Source organism: Paramisgurnus dabryanus, chromosome 6 (assembly GCF_030506205.2).
Source record: "Paramisgurnus dabryanus chromosome 6, PD_genome_1.1, whole genome shotgun sequence".
NCBI classification, from domain to species: domain Eukaryota; kingdom Metazoa; phylum Chordata; class Actinopteri; order Cypriniformes; family Cobitidae; genus Paramisgurnus; species Paramisgurnus dabryanus.
The window spans coordinates 32,021,229-32,045,095 of NC_133342.1; the positions used below are offsets into that span (position 1 = coordinate 32,021,229).

The 23,867-nt window shown below is 36.6% G+C and overlaps 1 protein-coding gene across 1 annotated transcript; it reads left to right on the forward strand.

Annotated features, from left to right (window-relative positions):
• Positions 1 to 610: 610 nt before the first annotated feature.
• On the forward strand, positions 611 to 21,374 carry cop1 (COP1 E3 ubiquitin ligase). Its single transcript, XM_065276613.1, has 20 exons — positions 611 to 1,183; positions 1,414 to 1,473; positions 1,562 to 1,659; positions 1,894 to 1,958; positions 2,836 to 2,955; positions 6,108 to 6,176; positions 6,256 to 6,315; positions 6,474 to 6,565; positions 7,455 to 7,512; positions 7,602 to 7,716; positions 8,097 to 8,232; positions 8,443 to 8,586; positions 8,682 to 8,790; positions 11,824 to 11,905; positions 11,991 to 12,107; positions 12,213 to 12,330; positions 15,513 to 15,637; positions 15,854 to 16,014; positions 20,110 to 20,154; positions 20,367 to 21,374. The coding sequence occupies exons 1-20, from the start codon at positions 933 to 935 to the stop codon at positions 20,382 to 20,384; spliced, it is 2,043 nt and encodes a 680-aa protein (XP_065132685.1). The 5' UTR covers positions 611 to 932; the 3' UTR covers positions 20,385 to 21,374.
• Positions 21,375 to 23,867: the final 2,493 nt, after the last annotated feature.

A 23,867-nucleotide genomic window follows, 5' to 3' on the forward strand; every position in this document is an offset into this window, starting at 1 on the left:
ATTTGCACATTTATATTTTCTAGAAAACTTATATATATATATATATATATATATATATATATATATATATATATATATATATATATATATATATATATATATATTATTCAATGCTTTGAAAGGAGATACAAAAAGGCATTTATAACAATGAGAATTACAAAATAAGACTGAGATTTACATACAAGATACTCAATTTACATTCATCTTCTGTAAATATTAACTAAAAAAAATAAAGTAAAAATAAATAAATAAAATGAAAAAAAGAAGAAAAAAATACATCGAAAATGAACAGCGTAGTAGGGGGATTTCACATTTCCAATTCAAAATCCTGTATTAAGGTACATAAATATCTTGCTTTGTGACTTTTCATACTTTTTAAAGTCTTCAAATATATTGCAAATTCCTATTTAAACATTACAAAAAGTTTTACAAAATTTACATTTGTGAATGAAAAATGTAATCAACAACAACACATTATTTACAACATATGATAGATCAAAATATTTTAACATTCAGTCAAATGCCTGTAGTGTACCGGATTTTTCCCCTGCAGTTTGTCCTCCACACCAGCAGGTGGCGACGCTCATCGTGTCACACGAGCTCTCTATTCGGGGAAGTTCTCGCGTGAACATCCTGCAGAGAGTGGACAGAAGTCTCTAAAGCCCTCAGAGTTGTCAACAAATCTCTGCGAAGTGTTATATTCACATTTGCACACGAATACCCCGATGCGCTTGTTTTTACATGCAGCAGAAGCACTTCATTCGTGTTCACAGTCTCGCCATTTAGTCCTCGGTTGAAGTTTCGGATTGTTTTCTCTCATCTGTGTCGCTTAGCTGGTTAGCGTAGCTCCCACAGCCGCCCGGATGCGCTGAAGCCCCGCAGCTTTAGCTTCAGCAGCTCTGGCCTTCCGACGTGCACAAGCGGCTTCAGTCATGTCAGGCGCACGGCAGCAGCAGCAGTCCGGCGGCACGCCGGGATCCGTTCCCGGAACGAGCTCTGGAAGTACGAGCAGCGGGAGCGGCGGGGCGCAGAACGGGAGCAGCTCGGGTAACGGAGTGTCCTCGCGGACTTTAGGCACAGGAGCCGAGGGGCAAAGCGCTCGGCAGGGTTTAACTAGCAGGAAAAGACCCCTTTATAACGGTCTTATCAATCCTTATGAGGACAAGAGTAATGATTTTGTATGGTAAGTAAGTGGGCGAGGCTGCAGATGTGTTCGGTGCTACATTATGTTCTCACTTTACACTTTTATACGTGTGTTACTGTAATGTTAGTCAAATTTAGAACTATAATCATCATCTGGGTATTCAATTGAATGACTGTCACGTAGTCAGACTTTTTTAGGCTTTTGTTTTTGATGTTTGGATAGTAAAGGGAAGCTCTAAAAATGTTTCATCTTTTTCCCTTTTTTAACAGCCCTATATGTTTTGAGATGATAGAGGAAGCTCACATGACAAAGTGTGGCCACAGTTTCTGGTAAGAGGCATTTGTTTGCTAAACCTAATCTGATTTCTTTCTTTTTTATTTTATTACCCATTTCATTAACCTAATTTCTCCACTGTAGTTATAAATGTATACGACAGAGTTTGGAAGACAGCAACAGATGTCCAAAATGTAATTATATAATTGACAATGTGGATCAACTATACCCCAACTTTTTAGGTATGTATATTGTAATGTAATCTGTGTTTTATAATGTCCTCGTAGCTTAGAGTATTGCTTTGCAAATGGTTGTGGGTTCCCAAAAATGTATAGCTTAATTGCACAGTCCAAGTCAATATTCATTGTGAGATGCATGAATGTAAATGAAAGGTAGTTTTAATGAAAGAAAGACATTTGGTTAATATATTTGTTTAAGGAATGGTCTGGCTGATGTTGAGTGTCCTCTTTTTGTAGTAAATGAACTAATCCTAAAACAAAAACAGAGATCGGAGGAGAAGCGTCTGAAACGGGACCATCCTGTAAGTCTACCTTGCATTGCATTTTGCAGAGAGATGTTCACATCTGAGAGTTCATGTAGACAGAAATGTGTGAATTTGTTGTCCATAAGCAGGACATAAGGAATAGTTCCCCCAAAATATAAAAATCAACAATTGACTAAATTTTAAGTTGTTTTGGGGTGTTTATGCTGTTATTCTTTTAATTATTTATTGGTGTGCACTCCAAAGCTTTTACGCCCGCGGCCGGCATATGTTTCCAATTGTTTCCAATGGAAGCTCAATATTTTTCTTAAAGCCAGCATCCAGCGGTTTTCTTTGCGCTGAAAAGCATGCTCAGTGTTCCAAGAGTTGAAAAATATTAAACTTTCGGGGGAAAAGCTCCGCTCGTCAATGTCAGTTCTCACACGGCGGTCCAATCACAGTGGAGGAGGGGTGGGACATTACCACAGCAACCAACCGGCGCATCGCACAATGACTAATAAACAAAGCAGAAGTACCAAAGCGCTCAGCTGAAGAACGCCTGGATTTTCAGCTGGCATTCGGTGTCCTCCAGGCATTTTCATCCGCTTTTAAAAGCTTTGGTGTGAACGCCCCCTTACGCTTTATAGTGACCAATTCAGTCAAGCCTCAGGAAATTGACTTCACTATATTCCATGCTGATCTAGGGCAGTGGATACAAAGATGGATAGATAAATAAATAAAAATAATTCAAAAATGTTGAATTTAGTAAAAATATTGTTTGCTTTATTTCCATTTTATTATACATAAGCTCATCACATAATATATTTATTATTAGGTGATTTATTATTTTAGACATGGGAAACTTTTTGAATTTTTTTACTTTTGTAATACATGTAAAGGATTTCTTATTGTTCATGTTTTTTTATGGTATTGACAGAATGGAACCAAATGGCAGGTTTTCCAGGACGTCCTTGGCGCAGATCAGGAGAATATGGATTTAGCGAATGTCAACTACATATTGGAGTACCTGTTGCAAAAAAAGAAACAACTGGAGGCGGTTTGTATCTTCTAGATTATATTACTAGTTATAGGTAAACACTAGTTAACTCCAGTTCTGGATTTCTTGGCTACACAGATAATATTTGTTCTACAGAGGAGTTTTATTTGGTTTCAAATGATGAAACTGCTCTCATCGACCCATAGCCGGTCATCTCGATAGAATTGCAGTGTGATGCTCTGCATTTGTATATAATGTATTTCATGGGAATTCGTACATATGTTATGTGGTGGCTAATTGGTATGAATTTATACGACCAACTAGGGCTGTGACGATAACCGCGTCAACGCATCACCGCAGTAATGAGATGCCAACCGCGGTGCTGAGTTCATCACCGTCATCACCGCACTTTTTTATATTTTCTTTATTTTGCTGGTGAAAGTTACAGAAGTCATATGGTGTATGATATGAACTATACACAAAAGTCATTGTTAATCATAATTTACTGTCTTCCATCCTGTGTTCAAGGGTTCTAGAGAAAAAAACTGCTTTCCGCACAAGGGGGAGGGACGGTGCATTAAACATATATAGGGGTTTATTATGTGCGCATGTCTTATAATTGTTATTTAATTACTTAGTTTCAGTACTTAAATACACACAATAGCCTACTGTCACGGGCGCAATCTTCTTAAACATGAAGCCATTCATTTAAGCGCGTCATGCCCAGGTGCTCTGATATTTATTGCATGCCATGGAACTGTACCAGCTCACTCACTGCGCGAATAACAAAATCTCAAGTGCAAGGAAATCTCACAGCCACGCGCATTACATTATTCAGGTGCAAGAAGGTCACGGGGCAGCACGAAATGCGCGTTGGTACTGATAATAATAGCATAATTATTTAAAACTATAATGGTCAAACATGCCAACTATAGTTATGAAGGCTGGCGCGGTCGGCTGTAGACCTATATGTCTGACTATCGTAGCGAGGAAATGCCACTATCTAAAATCACATCTTGTGATGATTAACTATCATGTGGCATTTGACGGACTTCGGAGCACCAAACATACCTTTAGTAAAGCATAAAACTTCAGCCCAGCAACGACAGTTGGAAATCTCCAAGACTTTTGCGAGAGGAGCAAAGTACCAAAGGGACAGCACAGCAGTCAGGCAGGTGAGGGCTTACTGACCGCGTGACCCGTTAATGCTGTAAACTAATTTCTCCAGCTCGGGATCAAAAAAGTTTTATTATCTTCTTGATTATGTAAATGGACAGCAGTAATTTAAAGCATTGATTGGAGTATCCATAAGTTTTGCGCAGTTATTTACGGGATGATGCAATACGTTATTTCGTTTCGTATCTGCTTTGAAAAATTATAATTAAACATATTAACTATAGTAACATGAAATAGTATTTATTTTCGTTTCTTTTGAGTTTAATATGAATTATGGAACAGTTTTTGTCATTGTTTGTAACCCATTTTATTGTGCAATAAATTATTTAACGTTCAACCCGTTGCGTTTGGAGGAGTGCGTTATATCCACGGAGTGTTACCCGAAAAACACTCTAAAAATGTCTAAAGAAATTGGAATCAAGGTTTTGCTTACAAGAAACAATGTTAAGCTCGACATGTTCTTTCTAGTTTTTTTCAGGTTGCTATTGTATGAAATGTATTGTACAAAATGGGTTATAAACGATGACAAAAAATTATATAATTATTATATATATTATATATAAAAATATATATATGTATTGCTATATATATATATATATATATATTATACCTATGGAAATAAATATTATTTTATGTTGTTATTGCTAATATAATTTGTTGTTTTAATAATAAATAAGAAGACGTTTCCGATGCTTTGCAGGGGTGGGGGGTTGTGCTTTTGGGCTTTGGGGGTTACTGTTGTGCGGTTAACCGCATAACCGCATGATTTTTTTTATGCTTCACCGCGGTGAGAAAATATCCTAACCGTCACAGCCCTACGACCAACATAGTTTTTGCGATTTGATTTTTGATTTTTCCCGTGACATTGGGTTTGGGCGTGTGGATTAGTCAACTCGTGAAATATGTTAGAAGAGATCAGGTTGGTTCAAATTAAATGTGACATAGCACACACAGTTTCTGTGTTATCTCATATTAAGCTTGAGTACCTATAGAGTAGTATTGCTGCATCCATACATCCAAATTTATAAAAGACAGATACAGCCGAGCTGTTTGATTTCTTTCTGAAAACTGCTGAGCATCATCGCGTTATACCTGGATAACTTTTGATTTACTCTACGTTTGTGTTGTTTATATACACTTACAAAAAAGCACAGACATTTTATGCCATTTGACCGCATAGGTTTCTGACTCACGACCGTTTCTTTTATTGTTGGGGCCGTTCCATCTTTCAATTTTAAACCGTTTGCAAATCCACCGTCGTACTGGACCTTGTTTATAAAACTTTTGTCTTTGAAATGCCGTGAACAAACACACTTTCACAACTCCGCCGCTTTCCCAGAAATAAACTGAATGTACTGTTCCCTTAACACTGGGTTATTTGGAAAGCTGAACAGGGTTATATTTCAGTCACTATCATGGTAACATTTTTATGATGTAAAAACTAAAATACAAACAAAAATATTTCTCGAGGAAATGCTTCCGACTAGTTTTTTTAACCTAAACAAAGTGCTTTTATGGGCGTGCTCTTGCTCTCGCTTTGGCTAATGTGTGCATTCTCTTATGGGAGAAGTGCCCATACAAGAAATTCTGTCCTTTATTGCATCATTTAGGGTCATACTTTAAAAAAACTTTCCGTCACAACTCTGTCAACTAGATTTTAAAACTTTATCCATGTTTAGCATAAACTCTTTAATAGTGTACATAAGTCAGAATACGTAAATGGGCCTCTTTAAGTGAATATGCATATCATATCGCTGAGTTTTATTACTTCACATTAGTGAGGTTTATACATTTGATGATGTATATTGAACTACCTAATGCACAACCACCAAATTCAACTTCTTAGTAAAGTATTTTTCTGTTGTTATAAAACTATATATATTTCTTTATTCTCAAACTATAGGTATGTTGTGAAATGTTCCCATTATTTAGCATCATTTGTGATATAGGGGCCCTGTTGAATGACTACTATAATGACTTTCTGATTGCTCGATGAGGTATTTTATTATTGTTTCTTTGCTGAACTCTCTCCACAGGAATCACAAGCCGCCCAGCGCCAAATCTTGATGGAATTTCTGAAAGAAGCCAGACGAAACAAAAGAGAGGTTGAGCCTCCACAGATATGTTTAAAATAATACACAGTTGTTGACAGCTAGATCATTAATGTCTCCTTGTCTTCAACAGCAACTGGAGCAATTACAAAAAGAACTCAACTTCTTAGAAGAGGATATCAAAAGAGTTGAGGTCAGTTTTATATTGAGCCACAGGACGGACTAACAGAAGTCATCATGTGTTTGTTTTTTAAAGATGTTTGTTTCTTAAGATGTTTGAAAAACTTGTTGATAACAGTTTAGGGTTATGGATCTGATGTATCTAATATATATGTGTTTTTGTATTTTAAGGAAATGAGTGGGATGTACTCACAAGTGAGTGACATGGACCCCAATTTAGACAGCACTGTTCCCCAGTTTGAAGCTCCCTCTCCTGCACCCAGGTAAGTTGGTCAGCATATGTAATAAAATACAAAGCATATGAAGTCTATGTGCACTACTGTTCAAAGGTTTAGGGTCACCCAACAATGATTTATATATTTTTCAGATTTTAGAATCATGCAAACTGTGGAAAAGGACAAATATGACTCTGGGGGCTATGTTGTGATTTAAAAATTAATCAAATTATGATCAGTAAAATTATTTTTTCCCCCGCTCTAAACTAACAACATTTGAGGCATTGTTGCTGTGTCTGCCATTTCCAACAAAGCAATGGGTTTCAAATTGCCACTTTTTTCACATTTAATTTTTCACAGAGGTGAGGAGAGGAAATTAACTTAAATGAGCCGGCATGTCTACTCTGTTCAAAAACAGAGCTATACAAATAGAAAATCATCTGAAACATTACCATAACATCTAGTGTTATGATCTGAGGTGTTGCTATCATAACATGACTGTGCGTAATTGTGCACACAGATGCAATCAGAAGTAACACTTGACTAAAACAATGAGCCCTGTGAAGCTGGCATTTACACTAAACAATCACTATTAGCTTTTTAATATGTAAATGCATATTTATGTTTTAAATATTTAGATTTTTTTTCGTGAGAAATTTCAGAGCGCCTGGGCATCAATGACGCATTCAGATTAATGGCATCATGTTTAAGAAAGTTGCAGTCGTAACAGTGTTGCCAGCTCCCTTCAGCTTCTGTTTTTTGGCAACCAATCCAGTAGCTTTTCATAAATGAGTAAAAAGGAACAAATAAATAAATGAGTAAGCTATTGCCTTTTATATATCACTTTAGTTTGCACACGTGCAGGGGTTATGGCATAGTAATATCATAGACATATGCAGTTTTTTCTAATAAAATCTGTTTTGTTTTTTATTTCCAGCAGTAGCATAATAGACCCCGCCGAATACATTCAACCCCCTTTTGGTGCAAGCTCACAGGTAAATTTAAGCTTGCTTGGCCAAGTCATTATAACCTTATTTAATGCTCATATTCAGTGTTTATTGTTATACCTTATGCTTATTTTTAGGGTAAAAGGCAGACGTGGTACAACAGCACTCTTGCATCACGGCGGAAGCGGCTGACCGCACACTTTGAGGATCTGGAGCAGTGTTACTTCTCCAATAGGATGTCTAGAATAACAGGTTGCTTCCTGTTTTTAGCTTTTAAAGCAATACTACTTGTGGTTGGTTAAAATATGAAGTATTTTACTGTATGTCTTGCTTACAACAAGTGTCAAGACTGAAAATGTGTGTATTATTCTCATTGGGCACACTAATCCCACACAGGGTTTAGATTAGTCCACAACTTAGTTATACTAGGACATTTAAGTAGATTTTACAAACATACCTACAAATACAATATTGGTGTGCATCTTGAGACAAAACAAATGGCACTGATTTATGTTAAGATTTGTCAGTGCGAGAAGCTTTTAAATGAAGGCAGCTCAAACATGCATTTTAGGATAAACCCCGTCTGGGAAACCACCCCTTTCAGTTTAAAATAATGGTTTGTTCTTTCATAGATGACAGCAGGACTGTTAACCAGCTAGATGACTTCATGGAGTGTTTATCAAAATTTACCCGTTACAACTCTGTGAGGCCTCTGGCCACCCTTTCATACGCTAGTGACCTCTATAATGGCTCCAGTATTGTGTCCAGGTAAGCCAAAACAACTGTTTGAAGTGTTGCATGTGTGTGGATTGTGTGACGACTGTATGTTTGTTATGTTTTTAATGGTACCAGCAGAGGGCAGTATTGTATTACTGAATATTATGATATAAATGGATTGTGTTTTTTGAGTACCATCTAATTTTCACATGCTGATACTGAGACTTATTTATTGATCTATTATCTATCTATCTTTTGCAGCATTGAGTTTGACCGCGACTGTGATTACTTTGCCATTGCCGGTGTCACTAAGAAAATTAAAGTGTTTGAGTATGGAACTGTGATCCAGGATGCTGTGGACATTCATTATCCTGTCAACGAGATGACATGTAACTCTAAAATAAGGTATAATAATGTAATCGGGGCTGACCTAAATGTGCTCTGTTTATTTTGCAGTAGCAGAACAGGTCGTCACACTTGTTTTCTTGTCTCTTAAATAGCTGTATCAGCTGGAGTAGCTACCACAAAAATCTGTTGGCCAGCAGTGACTATGAAGGCACTGTCATTCTGTGGGATGGGTTTACAGGACAGAGGTCTAAAGTCTACCAGGTACTAAGCATGTCGGGTTTATTATCTTAATAGATTCTATATTAGTACTAGGCCTGGGGCGGTAATTGGATTCTTCGGGTGTGAGGCCCTCACCATCATCACCGCCCAAAAAAAAAAACTTGAAACTTTGGTCTGCATTTGTGTATATGTGGGGATGGTATACACACACGGACGGCCCGGACCCGCGCGAGACTGAGACGGGCCGTGTCATCTTGCACACACACACACGTCTCCGTGCAGCTTCCAAGCTATACTCAAGCACGGACACGTGCAGTACAAATGATTACTCATACAAATGCTTACTTTACCAAAGCGTCAGTTAACATTTATTTTTTTTAACTGATAATATTAATTGTTGAATGTTGAAATTGAACAAATGTTGAAGGTAATAATATTCACTTTACACGTTCCTTAAGTAATTTGCACTTGTTTTGTGTTGAAGATAAATAAATGATGCATGTTATTTAACTCGTTGTTTTGCCAATAAACCGCAAAAGCATGGGAATTTGTTGATTACCGACTGCGGTAAGAAAAAATCCAAACAGGCCCAGCCTTAATTTGTACTTTTAATAGTTTGTTTTAGAGTCTGTGTACTTTGGAAAGTTCTTTTTTTTGGCATCCCCACTTAAATTGTTTTTTGCTCCTTATTCAGTTTAGTTAATTGAATTGGGGTAATACTGCAGAATTCTTGAACATTTTGTTCTTGAACTTGATTTTATTGCGTTCATTCGAATTACATCTGTCTAATGTAAGTTTACCTAATCTGTTGATACTATGTTGAATATGAAAAAAATTTGGTTATAACCAGAAAATATGTAATCCTGAACCACAAACCCAGTCATAAGGGTCTTTTTTATTAGTATTTCTCATAAATAAGCTTTCCGTCTATGTATGGTTTGTTATGTTAGGGCAATATTTGGTTGAGATACAACTACTTGAAAATCTGGAATCTAATGCTGCATTTACACCAACCGCGGTAAGGGCGTGAAGCGCGAGTGATTTCAATGTTAAGTCAATGTGAAGACGCGTTGACGCGCGTCAGGAGGTCCCGCGGCGCGGAAGAGGCGTTCGGCGCGGCGCGGAAGACGCGTTTCCGCCTCTTTCGCGCGTGAAGCTCGGGCGAAAGGCGCGAATTGAGCGTTGTGCGCGGTACGAGCGGTAAGCGCGAATGGTGCTTTTTGTGCATCTTGCGGTTCACGCGAATTTGCGGCTGACGCCCGAGTTGAAAAATTTGAAATTTGGCGGAATTTCGCGCCGCGTTAACCAATCAGGAGCCTGCTTGCTGCTGTGGTGGCAGCCCCGCCCGGAGTCACTCACTCAAGCACTCACTCGAAGCTATATGACACAAGTTGTTATTTCTATAGTAGAGACAGGAATAAAAAGGACCTCGCTTGGAAGAGTGTCAGTAAGGACTTTGGGCAACTTGGTAAGTTGTAATACACGCTTCACTTTTGAGTCACGTGACGTTTATCTACCCACGCCGTTTATTTTTCCCCATAGTAAGGTTACCCAATACAAAACTGGTAACTCTCTTGATAAATGCACAAGTAACATCAGTCATCTTGCAAACAGACACTCGCACAGCAGTTGCCCCTCCCACAAGAAGCGGATTTTGCTTCGGACGCGCGTCAAATGCTTGCTTTTTCCGCGCTTCTACTCCGCTCTACACGCGCGAATGCATCCAAATTGTTCAAGCGGCAAACCACGCGCGGTAGACGCGATTTTGACACCCAAACCGCGTTTGGTGTAAACTCAGCATAAGGTTGCAAAAAATCGAAATATTGAGAAAATTGCCTTTTTTCAAGGTTTCCAAATGAAGTCCTTAGCAGTGATGCGTGGGTCAATGTATTAACAACCCGCACCCGACAGTCGTCTTCAACTAACCCGCCCGCAACTCGGACCGCAAAAAATATAAAAAATAAATATTGTACCCAACCCGCTCCCTTTCCCGCATTTTTTAAAAGTAGTAATTGTTTAAAATAGTTAATTGGCATCTTTATTTCAAACGACCCGACCGACTGCGACCTGAATATCATTAAAAATATTTTTAGATGACCGTTTCAGTTCAACCCGCGCATCAATGGTCTTTAGCACTGCATCCACTCACAAAAATGAACTTTTGATATATTTACGGCAGAAGGTTTACAAAATATCTTCATGTATTATGATCTTTAATAAGCTAATGATTTTTGTGTCATAAAAGAAACATCTATAATTTTGACTCCTACAATGTATTTTTGGCTTTTGCTACAAATATACCCATTCGACTTTCACTTAAGACTTAAGTTTTGTGGTCCAGATCACATATGTAAAAGTCAAAACCCAGATGTTCATGTACACATTTGAAATCGATTTAAAGGCTTATTTTAATTTATTTTAAAAGTCTGTGAAGATTTAGTTTACCAACAAAATTGAATGTAATTTATTGATATTATTTATAATATAAAAGTGTTTAAGGGTATTATTAAGTAGTATCTTTTGTTTAACTTTGTTGATAGAACAAATCTGTTTAGTCAAGCCTTTTAGTTTTGTTTATACAGATTATTTGATTTCATGGATTTTTGCTTATTATAAGCTTTCATATCAGTAGTGTTGCTTTTATTATTGTCTTTGAGTTTGAGACATCTCTCACTTGCAATACCTTTATGCTTAAATGTGCTCTAAGCGAATTGACGCATTTTAGACCATAAACATTTTTTGTTACATACAGCAAACATCTCCTCACTATCTGCTTGCTGCCTGTCCGCTGATCAAACTGTAAAAAAACGCGATCTCTGTAGACAGCCCAGGCTTCACAAACGGCAATAACAACACAGTGGCCAAACCTACAAACAGAAACCATAACAAAGTGTTCCAGCCAATAAACGACAAGAAGGATTTGGGGGTGGGGCGCGTTCATGAAAGCACGGAAGGGAGGGGGAGGAGTTAACTACGCTCCGTCTGTTTGAAAACAATTCAAACTTCAACAAAAACTAACGTCTCGCAGATTCGCTTTGAACGCTTTAAGTCTAATATTGACCTCTATTTTCACAGGAGCATGAAAAGCGATGTTGGAGTGTGGATTTCAACCTCATGGATCCTAAGCTCTTAGCGTCAGGATCAGATGACGCAAAAGGTATTTCATCATGTGTTATTTCATCTTTGATTCTTACAGAGACTTCCTTTTATAAATACTCATAAATAAGTCGTCCTATTTACAGTCAAGTTGTGGTCCACTAACCTGGACAATTCAGTAGCCAGCATTGAAGCGAAGGCCAATGTATGCTGTGTCAAGTTTAGCCCGACCTCTCGCTATCACCTTGCCTTTGGTTGTGCAGGTACAAAGCACATGCACATGCATAATTCATTGAAATAGATATTTTAAAAGTTTTGCTTTCCACAAAATGCTCTTAACATTTTGGCCTCTATGAAATCTCTTCCAGACCACTGTGTTCACTACTATGACCTGAGAAACACTAAGCAGCCCATCATGGTATTTAAAGGCCACAGGAAAGCAGTGTCATACGCCAAATTTGTCAATGGGGAAGAGATTGTCTCTGCGTATGTATATACCATCTATCTTTCATTAATTGCATTTGAATGCCCTGGGCGTATTAGTCATTGACAAGAAGTTACTTCATGTTTTACTAATGGGATAAAATGGTTCCCGTAAAAACAGATCTTAAAGGGGCTATATGTAAAAATGTATTAATTGCTTTTTTAATTGCCAGTGTGTGGACAGCTTGTAGCAAAACCTAAACAAACAAGATCTTCCCAGAGTTTCTGTATTGTCTATGAAAGGTTGTAGACTTTGTATACGTATCAAACTAAATTTTGAGAATCGAATAGGCCTGTGTATCACCAACAATTCCCCGATACGATACGTATCCCGATACAAGGGTCCCGATACGATGCGCATCACGATACAAGACAATTTTGAATTACATTTTTGTTCAGAATTTAGTAACATTATTATTATTATTTTTATTATTATTTGTTTATTGTACATTGACTAAGCAGTGTTGTAGCAGTTGTGTTTTTGCCATTCATTTATTAGCTATTAAAAATATTTAAAATCCCAGAGCTAGTACTTAACTTATGTTTTTTTTAAAAGCAGTTTTACAAAGATGGTGCCTTACTCTTGTCTCTCATTATTCTACATCAATGAATATATCTATAAACATGCAGTCAGACTTAATACTATTTAATAGAAATCAGATTATTAATGTGACAGTTATAGTTTGAAGTAGCTCTGTATCTCTTCTCTAGACATACACTTTTCACATGCAAATCTTTGTCGTGTTTCTTCTCAAATGCGTCAGTACTGTTTTATAAGAGCATGGCTAATAAAGCCCTTTGCAGTAGTATAGGCTAAGATATCTGCGCTTTCATACTGAACTCATTGACTTTAATGCGCGCACGCAAGAGAGAGAGAGCGCGAGTACGCGGCTCACTATGCAGACACGCAAAGTGAAAGTATACTCCGTACTTCGCGGGACACATGCGTTCTTTCCATATGGATCACGGATAAACAGCAATTCGTCACGTTACTTTCAAAAGTACATCCGAATCGATACGGAAGGTGCTGTATCGATGCGCGCATCGTCAGGCGTCCATGACGATGTATCGTCGTATCGATATTTTGAACACAGCACTAGAATCGAATACAGTATTGCCGAACAAAATGTCATGATACATGTATCCTTATGTGATGGACTCTGATCTGGGACATGCAAGAACCCAAGCAATAAGTTTTCTTATAAATTTAAGTGGATTAAAGATGATAAAATTAAGTTAAATTTACTGAATAGTGTGTTCATCTATACAATTATTAGATTTCTTTCCAAACATTTTTGTTATTTGAACTATTTGAAAACAATTCATTTTTTATATAAAAAATTTATTTACTTATTATATTTCATTAATTGTCAACTGTAATCAACTAAGGCAGATTATAATTTTTTACAGTCTTTAATATTGACGGAGTAAGGTCGTGTCAAAGATTTAAATCAATGATTGAAATCAAACTTTAATGCTCTTAATCTCATCATAAGATTGAGACTTCAGCCTGGAGTTCAAATATATTTGAAGTAGGGGTGGGAATCACCGGGTACCTCACCATATGATACCTGGCTTATGGTAACCAACGTGTCATGTTGGACAATTCTCTGCTAATCTGTGTATTGCTTGCGAATCTTATGATGATACATCACAATATAGGCCAAGCTAGGAAAATGTTAAGTACAAGTTTTGTCTTTTATTCAAGTCCACAAAATGTTTTTTTTTAGCAAAGGTACATGGCTGCAGACTATCTTTTTTTACTGACTGAAAATTTTAGGAGTGCAAGCTGAAAATTTAGGGGCACACCACATATCAATGAATGCCATTATTCACTCCTTCCCTAAATAACTGCATTACTGACAAATAATTTAATAATAAATAGACTTAACTCTATAGGCATTTGTTACACATGCCATTATGCTAAACATATGAAGAGTTTGGTTCCAAAACGCAATAAATCCATTGAGAAAATTTTGGGTAAAAACGTGTTTTCTATACCAAGAAAGTGATAAGATGAAAACCACTATTTTCTGTTACAAACTTTCACATAGCATCTTTAGGTTATAATACCATTAAAAATTCAAATCCATAATTAGATTTTCAAATATTTATTATAAAAACTGATAATTTTTTCCGCAAAATGCAATAAATCTATACGTTTTTGTTTTCAAAATGCTCTAACTTTATTGAATCAATATATAAATGTGCATTCATCTTTGCCATGTTATATTCATTTAGTTGACTAGTGGTATACACTGATTTAAAAAAAAAAAAAACATTAATGGCATTAAACAAAACACTTACTTTGTCATATTAAGAACACTGTTATTGCTGCTCTCATCCTTGGGACGTCGTCGTTGAACTTTTTCGACAGTGATCAGCTGTAAAATGTTTTGGTACTGCTCGATTTTCTTTGACTTAGAGTTAAATAATAAAAAGTTTTTCATAAGATCCCCTGGGGTCAATGTGTAAGCTTGACAGAAACTTGATGTTGTCGCGTGAGAACAAGCAACAGCCAGCATTTTTCTGTCACCTGAGTGCCTCTCGCATAAATTATTCGATTTTGATGGCTTACGTTTCTTTCCCGTCACAGAAAACCACCACAGGTTTATCAATGCTATCAAAAGTATTCTTTTGTTTTTGTTTGTTTGTTGATCAAGTAGTACAAAGTAGATGAGGAAAACTAGGATTCTGTATGTATTCAAAGCACTGCAATTAATGTTTATAGTGCATGGAATGGTGCGCTGTGATTTGTTGAGCGGATTTATTGCATTCTGCAGAGAATGAAGACTGCCGTTTGTCGCGGTTTGGGAAAAATGGGAGAAAAGATGACAGAATAACACTGCTGATATCGGATATTCCGTTAAAAATTTAATAATTTACTTTTTAATACTGACCTGATACAATACTGATTTTGGGGGTAAAAAATTTTTTTATGCTGTTTATCACGTTTTGGAACCAAACTCTTCATATGTACTTTTTCTTACTGAAGGTGACTCATTATGTTTTCTTGGTACCTTTGTAATGATTACTGACTGTTCGCATTTGTTTTTTACGTGTTTTTACAGTTGTTGAAATGTATGCTGATTAAAGTGTTTAAAAACATCAGTAGTGGCCTCTAATATACCAACAACAGTTAAATAAAAAAACAAACATCTAAATTCAAGTATGACTTTCCACAGTTCAACAGACAGTCAGCTAAAACTCTGGAACGTGAACAAGCCCCACTGCCTGCGCTCTTTCAAAGGACACATCAATGAGAAGAACTTTGTGGGTCTGGCATCTAATGGAGATTATGTAGCATGTGGTGAGTAGGAGTATAGTGGAAGTAGGAATGGGTTTAAAGGTTTGGGGTGGTTCATATATATATATTTTTTTTTTGCCAGTTTGTAATCATAATCATAAAGCCAGTTTGTAGTTATAATGAGAAATAAATGTATGTAGATGCTGCCTCATTCAAATCATTTGAAAGCTTTATTAAATCATTAAGGAAATTGATCAGCCTCATTTCCTTTCCCTACAGGAAGTGAAAACAACTCGCTATACCTTTACTACAAGGGGCTCTCCAAGACGCTTCTCACTTTCAAATTCGACACTGTGAAAAGTGTCCTAGACAAGGACAAAAAGGAGGACGACACCAATGAGTTTGTCAGTGCAGTTTGTTGGCGAGCACTACCTGATGGGGTACGAGTATGACTTTGTTCAATACTCTTTGAGTGTTAACTCAAAGTCTTGGGTCTTGGTGATAGTAAAATTGAACTTACTGTATTAAGGTCTAAATATAGCAGGGTGCAATGGGTTTAAAGAGATAGTTGACCCAAAAAAGAAAATTCTGTCATTGTTTACTCAGCCTCATGTTATTCTAAACCTGTATGTGAGGTGTTTTTTGTTTTTTTGATGAACCCAAAAGAAAATATTTTAATAATCGATGGAAAGCACACACTGTTTGATTGTAACAATTGACTTCCATAGTAGGAAAAATAAATACGATGGAATTCAATGGGCACCGTCAACTGCGTGCTTAACATCATTTATTAAAATATCTTCTTCATCATTTATCACAATACTTCCATAATATTTGTTTTCCTACAATCAGCTGTGTGCTTGCCATCATTTATAAAAAAATTGTTCATCAGAAAAAATGTATTCATACATGTTTAGAACAACATGAGGATGAGAAAACGATGACACATTTTAAATTTTTGGGTGAACTATCTCTTTAACATGAAAAGATCATATCTAGCTCTGCGATTACTTCCGCTTTCCTTTGTGCAAGGATGATCTGTTCAGTTTTACTAATAATGGGACACATGAATCAAAGTCTCCCTGCCTTTTTATCGTGTCCCCACCGTAACAACATCCACTTTCCACATGTTACTTACCTTACTTACACATTTTTCCAGGGAACAAAGCGCAACAAATATTGTGTGCAAAACCAATGTGCTGACTCAACCGAATTTCTCCTTGGCGTCTTTGTCTTAATTAATTGGCTTTCTCATCCTTACATAAATTACTCCGACATAAAATGTCATGGTCTTTGTGCGCATTCATCCCATCATGGGTATAATGAAATACAAAGCAGTGACCAGGGAGGTTTGTTTCAATCAGAATGCTTATAAAGGCAAATGCATAATAGGACTCTTTCTCTAATTAAAAAATGAATGATTTAAATACAACATCTACATTTATGGCGTTTTTCCATTGCAAAGTTCCCCAATGGTTTGGGTCGAGTCAGCTTACTTTTGGGGGCTTTTCCACTGGGTGCAGTACGTAGTACCAGATACTTTTTTTTAGTACCACCTCGGTCGGGGTTCCAAGCGACATGAGCTGATACCAAAACGTGAAGCGAAAACACTGTAGATCACTGATTGGTCTTAGAGAATCGTCACTATCAGCGTCATCGCTATAATGTAAGATTAGCTTTACCTTCGTGCTAGCTTGTGCTGTCTCCAGTAAAACTGTTGTCATCTGTGCTTTGCTGTAAGTTCAAACTCCCTTTAAGCGATGAAAAACAGTCACAGGTTGAGAATCAAGAACACCATAACAGTTTTTTCCAGACTTACAGTTTGTAGCTGAACATTCGCGATGGGCACGTCCGCATATATGCTTAAATGCAACTTAAATGAGGCTCAGCGGAGTGTGTCAACTAACGGCACAGAAACTTTCATGTGAGACAGAGGTAGTGATAAACGCGATGTGCAAACATCTATTTGTGATGGCCAATTTTAATTTTGTGGTGGAGTGAGAAATAATAAATGTATGGGAATGTACAACGACGCTCTCACTGTATGATGTCACAGCAGAAGGGAGCGCAAATATAACAACACGCCTATAATCCCTCACACTGCGGAGTGATACTAAACTCGATTGAAAAAAGTGAGGTGAGCTGACCCGACGTAAACCGTGGAGTACCATGCAATTGGAAAGCCTCATTAGTGCAACATTTAGTGCATAACTACAAAAAAATTGACCTAGTGACCACTTACTACTTTAATTAAATCAAATTTATTTAATTAAGTTTTGGAGGAGCATGGTCATGTAAATTCAGCATGAAGAGGTCTCTATATATAGCTGTCCTTAAGCGCTGTCCCGTGATTGCAGCATCTCACCTCCACCCTTACTCTTAGCTGGTATAACTATTCTCTGGGTTCGGCTAATATTCCCAGCTCGGAGCCTCCCCTCAGACAGCACGCCAAATATGTTTTACCATCATAATACTGGTTGAGATGATAGAAGAAAATCAAAGTGTGATAGCACAACCGCCTCATCTATCTTTTATCACACCTTGCAAATGTTGGTATTTCGTTTTATTATCTGTTTACGGAAAAGCCCATCTATATGCTGTACCTTCCTTTTGGCGACTCATTCATAAGCCACTCCTGTGTCTCTTTTTACACCTGTGTCATTTACTGTTGCATTTCCCTTATGCAAATTAACCATGGTTTTATTACTGTTAAAAAAACATGGTTACTACAAAATAACCATGGTTTTGCTTCAAATACCATGGTAAAATTATGGTTATTGTAGTAGAACCATGTTTTTTTAATGCAATTAATATGGCAAAATCCATGGTTGGCTTTTACAAAAAGATCAGTGTAGTGTAGTCTGAATAACTCAATTCAGTTATTTTATATATAAGGGTTTTATATCATACTAATTAGCATAAGCACATGTTAATTATATAATAATAATAATAATATATGATACTTTGGATGAGCATGTGAGAAGAGACTGATCTCCAAACAGGCATTAACACAGTTAGTGCTCATTGAGAGAAATACATCCAAAACTTAACCACAAGCGCCACTCTTCTGCACGATGGTAACCAAACAATTTGAAAAAATAACACAAACGCTTCTAAATCAATAAGATAAACGAACATTAAACACTATTAAGTCTTTCTCTTTACCTAAAAATGCATAAAATTACACTTAATTAAAGAAATTACTCTCCATGCTGGGAAATACAGATCCGCTGCCCAGTAAGTAATAGCAACAAAAATCATTCATGTGGTCCCAACATAAAATGATTAAGTGGACTGAACATGATAAAATTAGGTTGAGATACAAAAAGTATTATTTTCCAGAACCCAAACTTAAACTAATCGTGTTAACGCAATTAAAAAGAAATCAATAAATTCTAGTACTTATTCATTTTGTGTTAGACTAATTATATATATATATTTAATTAATATATATATATATATATATATATATATATATATATATATATATATATATATATATATATATATATATATATATATATATATATATATATATATATATATATATATATATACTGCTCTTACTGAGATATTTAAAATTAATTGAACACAATTTGAATGTGTCATTTCTAAGAAGGACTTGAATCATTTTTTGAGTGTGTTAAGTTTTGGCCTTAACCAGCTGCAATGCGATGCTGCAACATTTCTATTTTAGAAATGGTTTCTATGTTGGAGCTGATGGTGTAGTGGACAGTGCACTGACATATGATTCAGACGCACTTCCGGCAACTCGAGTTCGATTCCCAGCTCGCGGTCCTTTGCCGATCCCATGCCCCTCTCTCCGACTCTTTCTATTTCTGCAGTGTCGCGACTATAAATCGCCCTTTAGTCTGTTGGTGCCATATTTGGGACTTAAATCTTAAAAATATTCTCAAAAAAAAGCTGGAAAATACTTAAATAATAAAATAATTTTATATTTTCAGTACAGTTATCTCTAAAATGTCTAATTGCAGCCCTTATACATACTATCAGACCACCTTCCCATCTTTGATTTAGCTAAATACACTCCCTCCAGAAAATACAGTCCCTCAACGCATTATCAGCCAAAGTCCGCATATTTATGCGGGGACCACATTTTTTCAAATACGCCACACTTGCGCAGAATAAATTGCAGATTTCCGTGCACATAATATGCGGGGCTTGCATGATTTCATAATCCCCACATTTTCGTAGCAAAAATCACAAATATCTTAGCAGAAAGTTGAAAAATGTCATGTCACCTGTTGTCACGGGAACATTATGAAGTGACGTGATTATGTGACGTGAACATCATTGAAAAGCTGCAAAAGTTCCCGCAGTTTTTGCAAGTTCCCACAATTATATTGCATAAAAATCCCACATATTCCATTGAATTTTTTTAAGAAAACTTGCCACACGATCAAGGATTTTTGCCCGCAACAATCACAAAAAACTGTGTTTTTCTGGAAGGACTGTAAATACTGTTTTGCACTGTCAATATACTAAAATGAATTTATTTCTGTTTTAATTTCCAGGAGTCAAATGTGCTGATTGCAGCCAACAGTCAAGGAACAATCAAGGTGGGTTCATACTGCATGACAATCGAAGTAGATACGCAAAGATGTGCATTCACTGTAAAGATGTATATAGAGCTGTTTTTTACTAAACACAAATCTGTAGTCACCAATCACTAAGTTCTTATTAAATACTGTATCCACTGTTATTCTCGGAAATTATAGATGGATTCCAAGCATGATTGGCAAACTAAACATGTTTTTACTTCTTTCTAAAGGTACTTGAGCTGGTCTGAAGGTCCACTTGAATCGAATTGGAAGCTTTTAATGAACTGCTGCTTTACTGGCAGTTTGTTGAAATGGGGCTAAAGCTTGGAGCAAACATTTCCAAGAAGCAACCGGCAGAACTGGTTTTTATCAGCATTATATTTGTAAAGGACTTGATCATTCTGCATCGTCATACTATCGTTGTATGTAAGGACCTGTTTGTGCTAACGGGGGCTGGTGGTGAATGCCTCTTTTTGACAAAATTTTCTGAATAAAGGTTTTGACAGATAAAGTTATTGCACATCTTTGAATGTGGAGGGAAAGAAGCGTTTTGAAATGAAACCCGCGTTAAACCTTTACAAGAGATCATTCTAGCCAGACCGAGACCTACGAGACATTTAAGGCCAAAGCACAAGACCATAACACAATGAAATACTTTTTGTTGTATAAATTAGCAGATTATTTTTGAGCCTGATGTATCCATATATGTTTTTCATACACCGTGTCTGTATATCCCTAAGATATGTATGAGCTTTGGCATATTCCAGTGGCCTTCCCCAATGGAATTACTGAACCGTCTTTAGCTTTTGTTTTTTGTTGGTTACGTGGACATTCTTATATTTAAAGTATACATAATTTGATATTCCAATTTACTTATCGTATGTCCCACAAAGTCTCCATGACCTCCAAGATTTTTTGCAATCTCCATGGCTGTTTGGTCACACATTTTCTAGCGTGGCCTAAATGATAACTCGTCAAATCTTAATGACACTATGTATACATCATTGGGATTATTTAACATCACAACCGTAACGTTGCTGCTCTCTCATCTTTTAGTTCTTCTACAAGTGTTATTTATTTTGAATAATTTATAGATATTATGTAAACATTGGACCCGTAATATCCTAGGTCTCAAGCTTTATTCATAAGTCCTATGTTGCAACCCAGTTACTCTGTTTATTATTTACCAATTTTAACACGTTTATTTAAATGAATAAATGATTCTTTTTCATCGGTTATGTACAGTGTTGCTTTTTGGAATAGACATCCTGTTTTTTTAATCTCTTAGTACTGTATATTTTAGGAAATTCATATTTTTTTATCCTAATTTTGATAAAGTCTCAGCATCAGAATGTAAAGTAGGCAAATCGTGCACTTCCTATTATGCTAAGATCTTCATCCAGGTTCAAGTCATTTCACAGCTATATTATTATTCCCTTCATACCCCTACAGTACACCCCCAGCTTATTTTTAGGAACGTTTTATCAGTTTGTGTGTTCCTTGGGAATCAAAACCATGACCTTTTTGCGCCGGTAACTCATTTGAGCTACAGGAACACAACTACAGAACCGACTTTTGAATATACCTTTGTGGTGTATAGCATCTATTATATGGTAATACGTGGCTGTTGAATGCTTTATTCTGATTGGTTGAGAAATGTTCCATGGGTATGCATTATTTTTCGATAAACGCACACCTAACCTTTCAAATATCTTTGCAATGTCTGTGGTATAAGTGGAATAATTCACTCCAGTTCTTTCAATTATTTGAAGATAATGCACACCAGCAGTTTTGAATAATTCAATGGCCTATCGTCAATTATTCCTTACCAAACTACTACCTATACAGCCATGTGATGAAACATTACATTCGGTGCAAATAAAAGAAGCCCAACACCCAGTAACTACATCCTTACCGTTGTGCATGATTGTAATGGCTTTAATGGCTGCTGTAAGAAATGGGTTTTGTTGCCATCAAGGATGACACAGATGGGGAAATCTCAGCTGAAGAACATGCAGAGATCTGCACTTAGAACAGATTCATTTTCAAGCAGGCTGATGGACCAAGACGTGGCAAGAAAAAGGAAATATTGTGTAATGGCTCAGAGCCCAGACTGCAGTCTAAATGAAGGTAGGTATTACTTGAAAACTATTATCAGCACTCTACATTTAATATAGCAGTTAAAGCAGATTTGTTCAGGTGAATGTCCAGAGGTCCAACAGTCTTAATGTGCAACGCTTACATTAGACATAATTGATAAAATGTATGGATGTCATTGTTGCTAAAGGTCTGCTGTATTGACAAATATTTCTTATAAAAAAAAAAGTACAAGCAGTTGGATGTATGACACAGTATTTCTGTCCCAAATGGCCTTTCCGGGGTTCCTACAAGTTTTGGAAGGTTTTTTTTTTCAGAACATACGTAACAATCTTGCTCTATTTCTATTATGGGCAATTTCACTGCAGAAAGTACAGTGGAAGTCCTTATATGGGCACTTTAACCGAAATAGCGCACACACACATCAATCATGAGCTGACATGATTTCAACATTACCAAAGAAGTGTGTTGTTGTTTGTGAGGATGTAGTTTGTTTAAAGCGGTCCCAACTGGGTCATGAGTTGCAGGCGTTAAGGAAAACTGCATCAAATGTCTGTGTTATGTTGGAGTGTAAGTGCATATAAAGAAAACGACACGAACATGTTGTAAATCATAAGTTATCCAGAGATAGTGGGATAATGTTTTGTGTGTGCTTGCTTGTGACTCGCTTCACCATGGTATTATGCCTCCAGTAGTCTGCGTTTATTTGGAAAGAATCGGTACAGCTGATCTGTCTTTTATAAATGTGATAAAATTAAATACTCTGCATATATGGATGTAATTCTACTCTATAGGTACTCAAGATTAACATGAGATGCAGAAACAGCGTGTTTTATGTGAGTGTCGGTCACTAGTAATTTTTTTCCAAATGGCCTTAACTGCCATTCTTAGCAGTTTTTTCTGTTTAAACTACTGAACTACTCTATACATAAATGCTATAACTTCATGCAGTCACTCATAAAGATAAATTTCTAAACCCTTCATCTTAACTTCCAACACAATTTAATGCCAATTTGCTCTTATTTTACGAAGTGGCTAATTTGAATGACCACATTAGTATGTTTTTGCACGATTTTCGTTGCCCCTCTAACGTTGATGTTTGGGAGGGGTTTTATTGCTGTTTTTTTCTATACTATAATAATCATGCATTTTGTGCGATTCACTTCATACGAATTTGCCAACTTGTAAAATACAGTGGTGTGAAAAAGTGTTGGCCCCCTTTCTGATTTTTACATTTTTAAATGAAGGTTTTTATTATGAAGTGTAAACTAAATCCAAACCCACACTGCTCTGTGTGCAAAAAGTGCTTGCCCCCTAAACCTAATAACTGGTTGGGCCACACTAAGCAACAACAACTGCAATCAAACGTTTGCAATAATTTGCAATGAGTCTGTTGCAGCACTGTGGAGGAATTTTGGCCCACTCATCTTTGCAGAATTGTTGTAATTCAGCGACATTGGAAGGTTTCGAGCATGAACCGCCTTTTTTTAAGGTCATGCCACAGCATCTTAATAGGATTGAGGTCACGACCTCGACTAGGCCACTCCAAAGACTTCATTAAGTTTTTTCCTCAGCCATTCAGAGGTGGACTTGCTGGTGTGTTTTGGATCATTGTCCTTCAGGTTTCATTTATT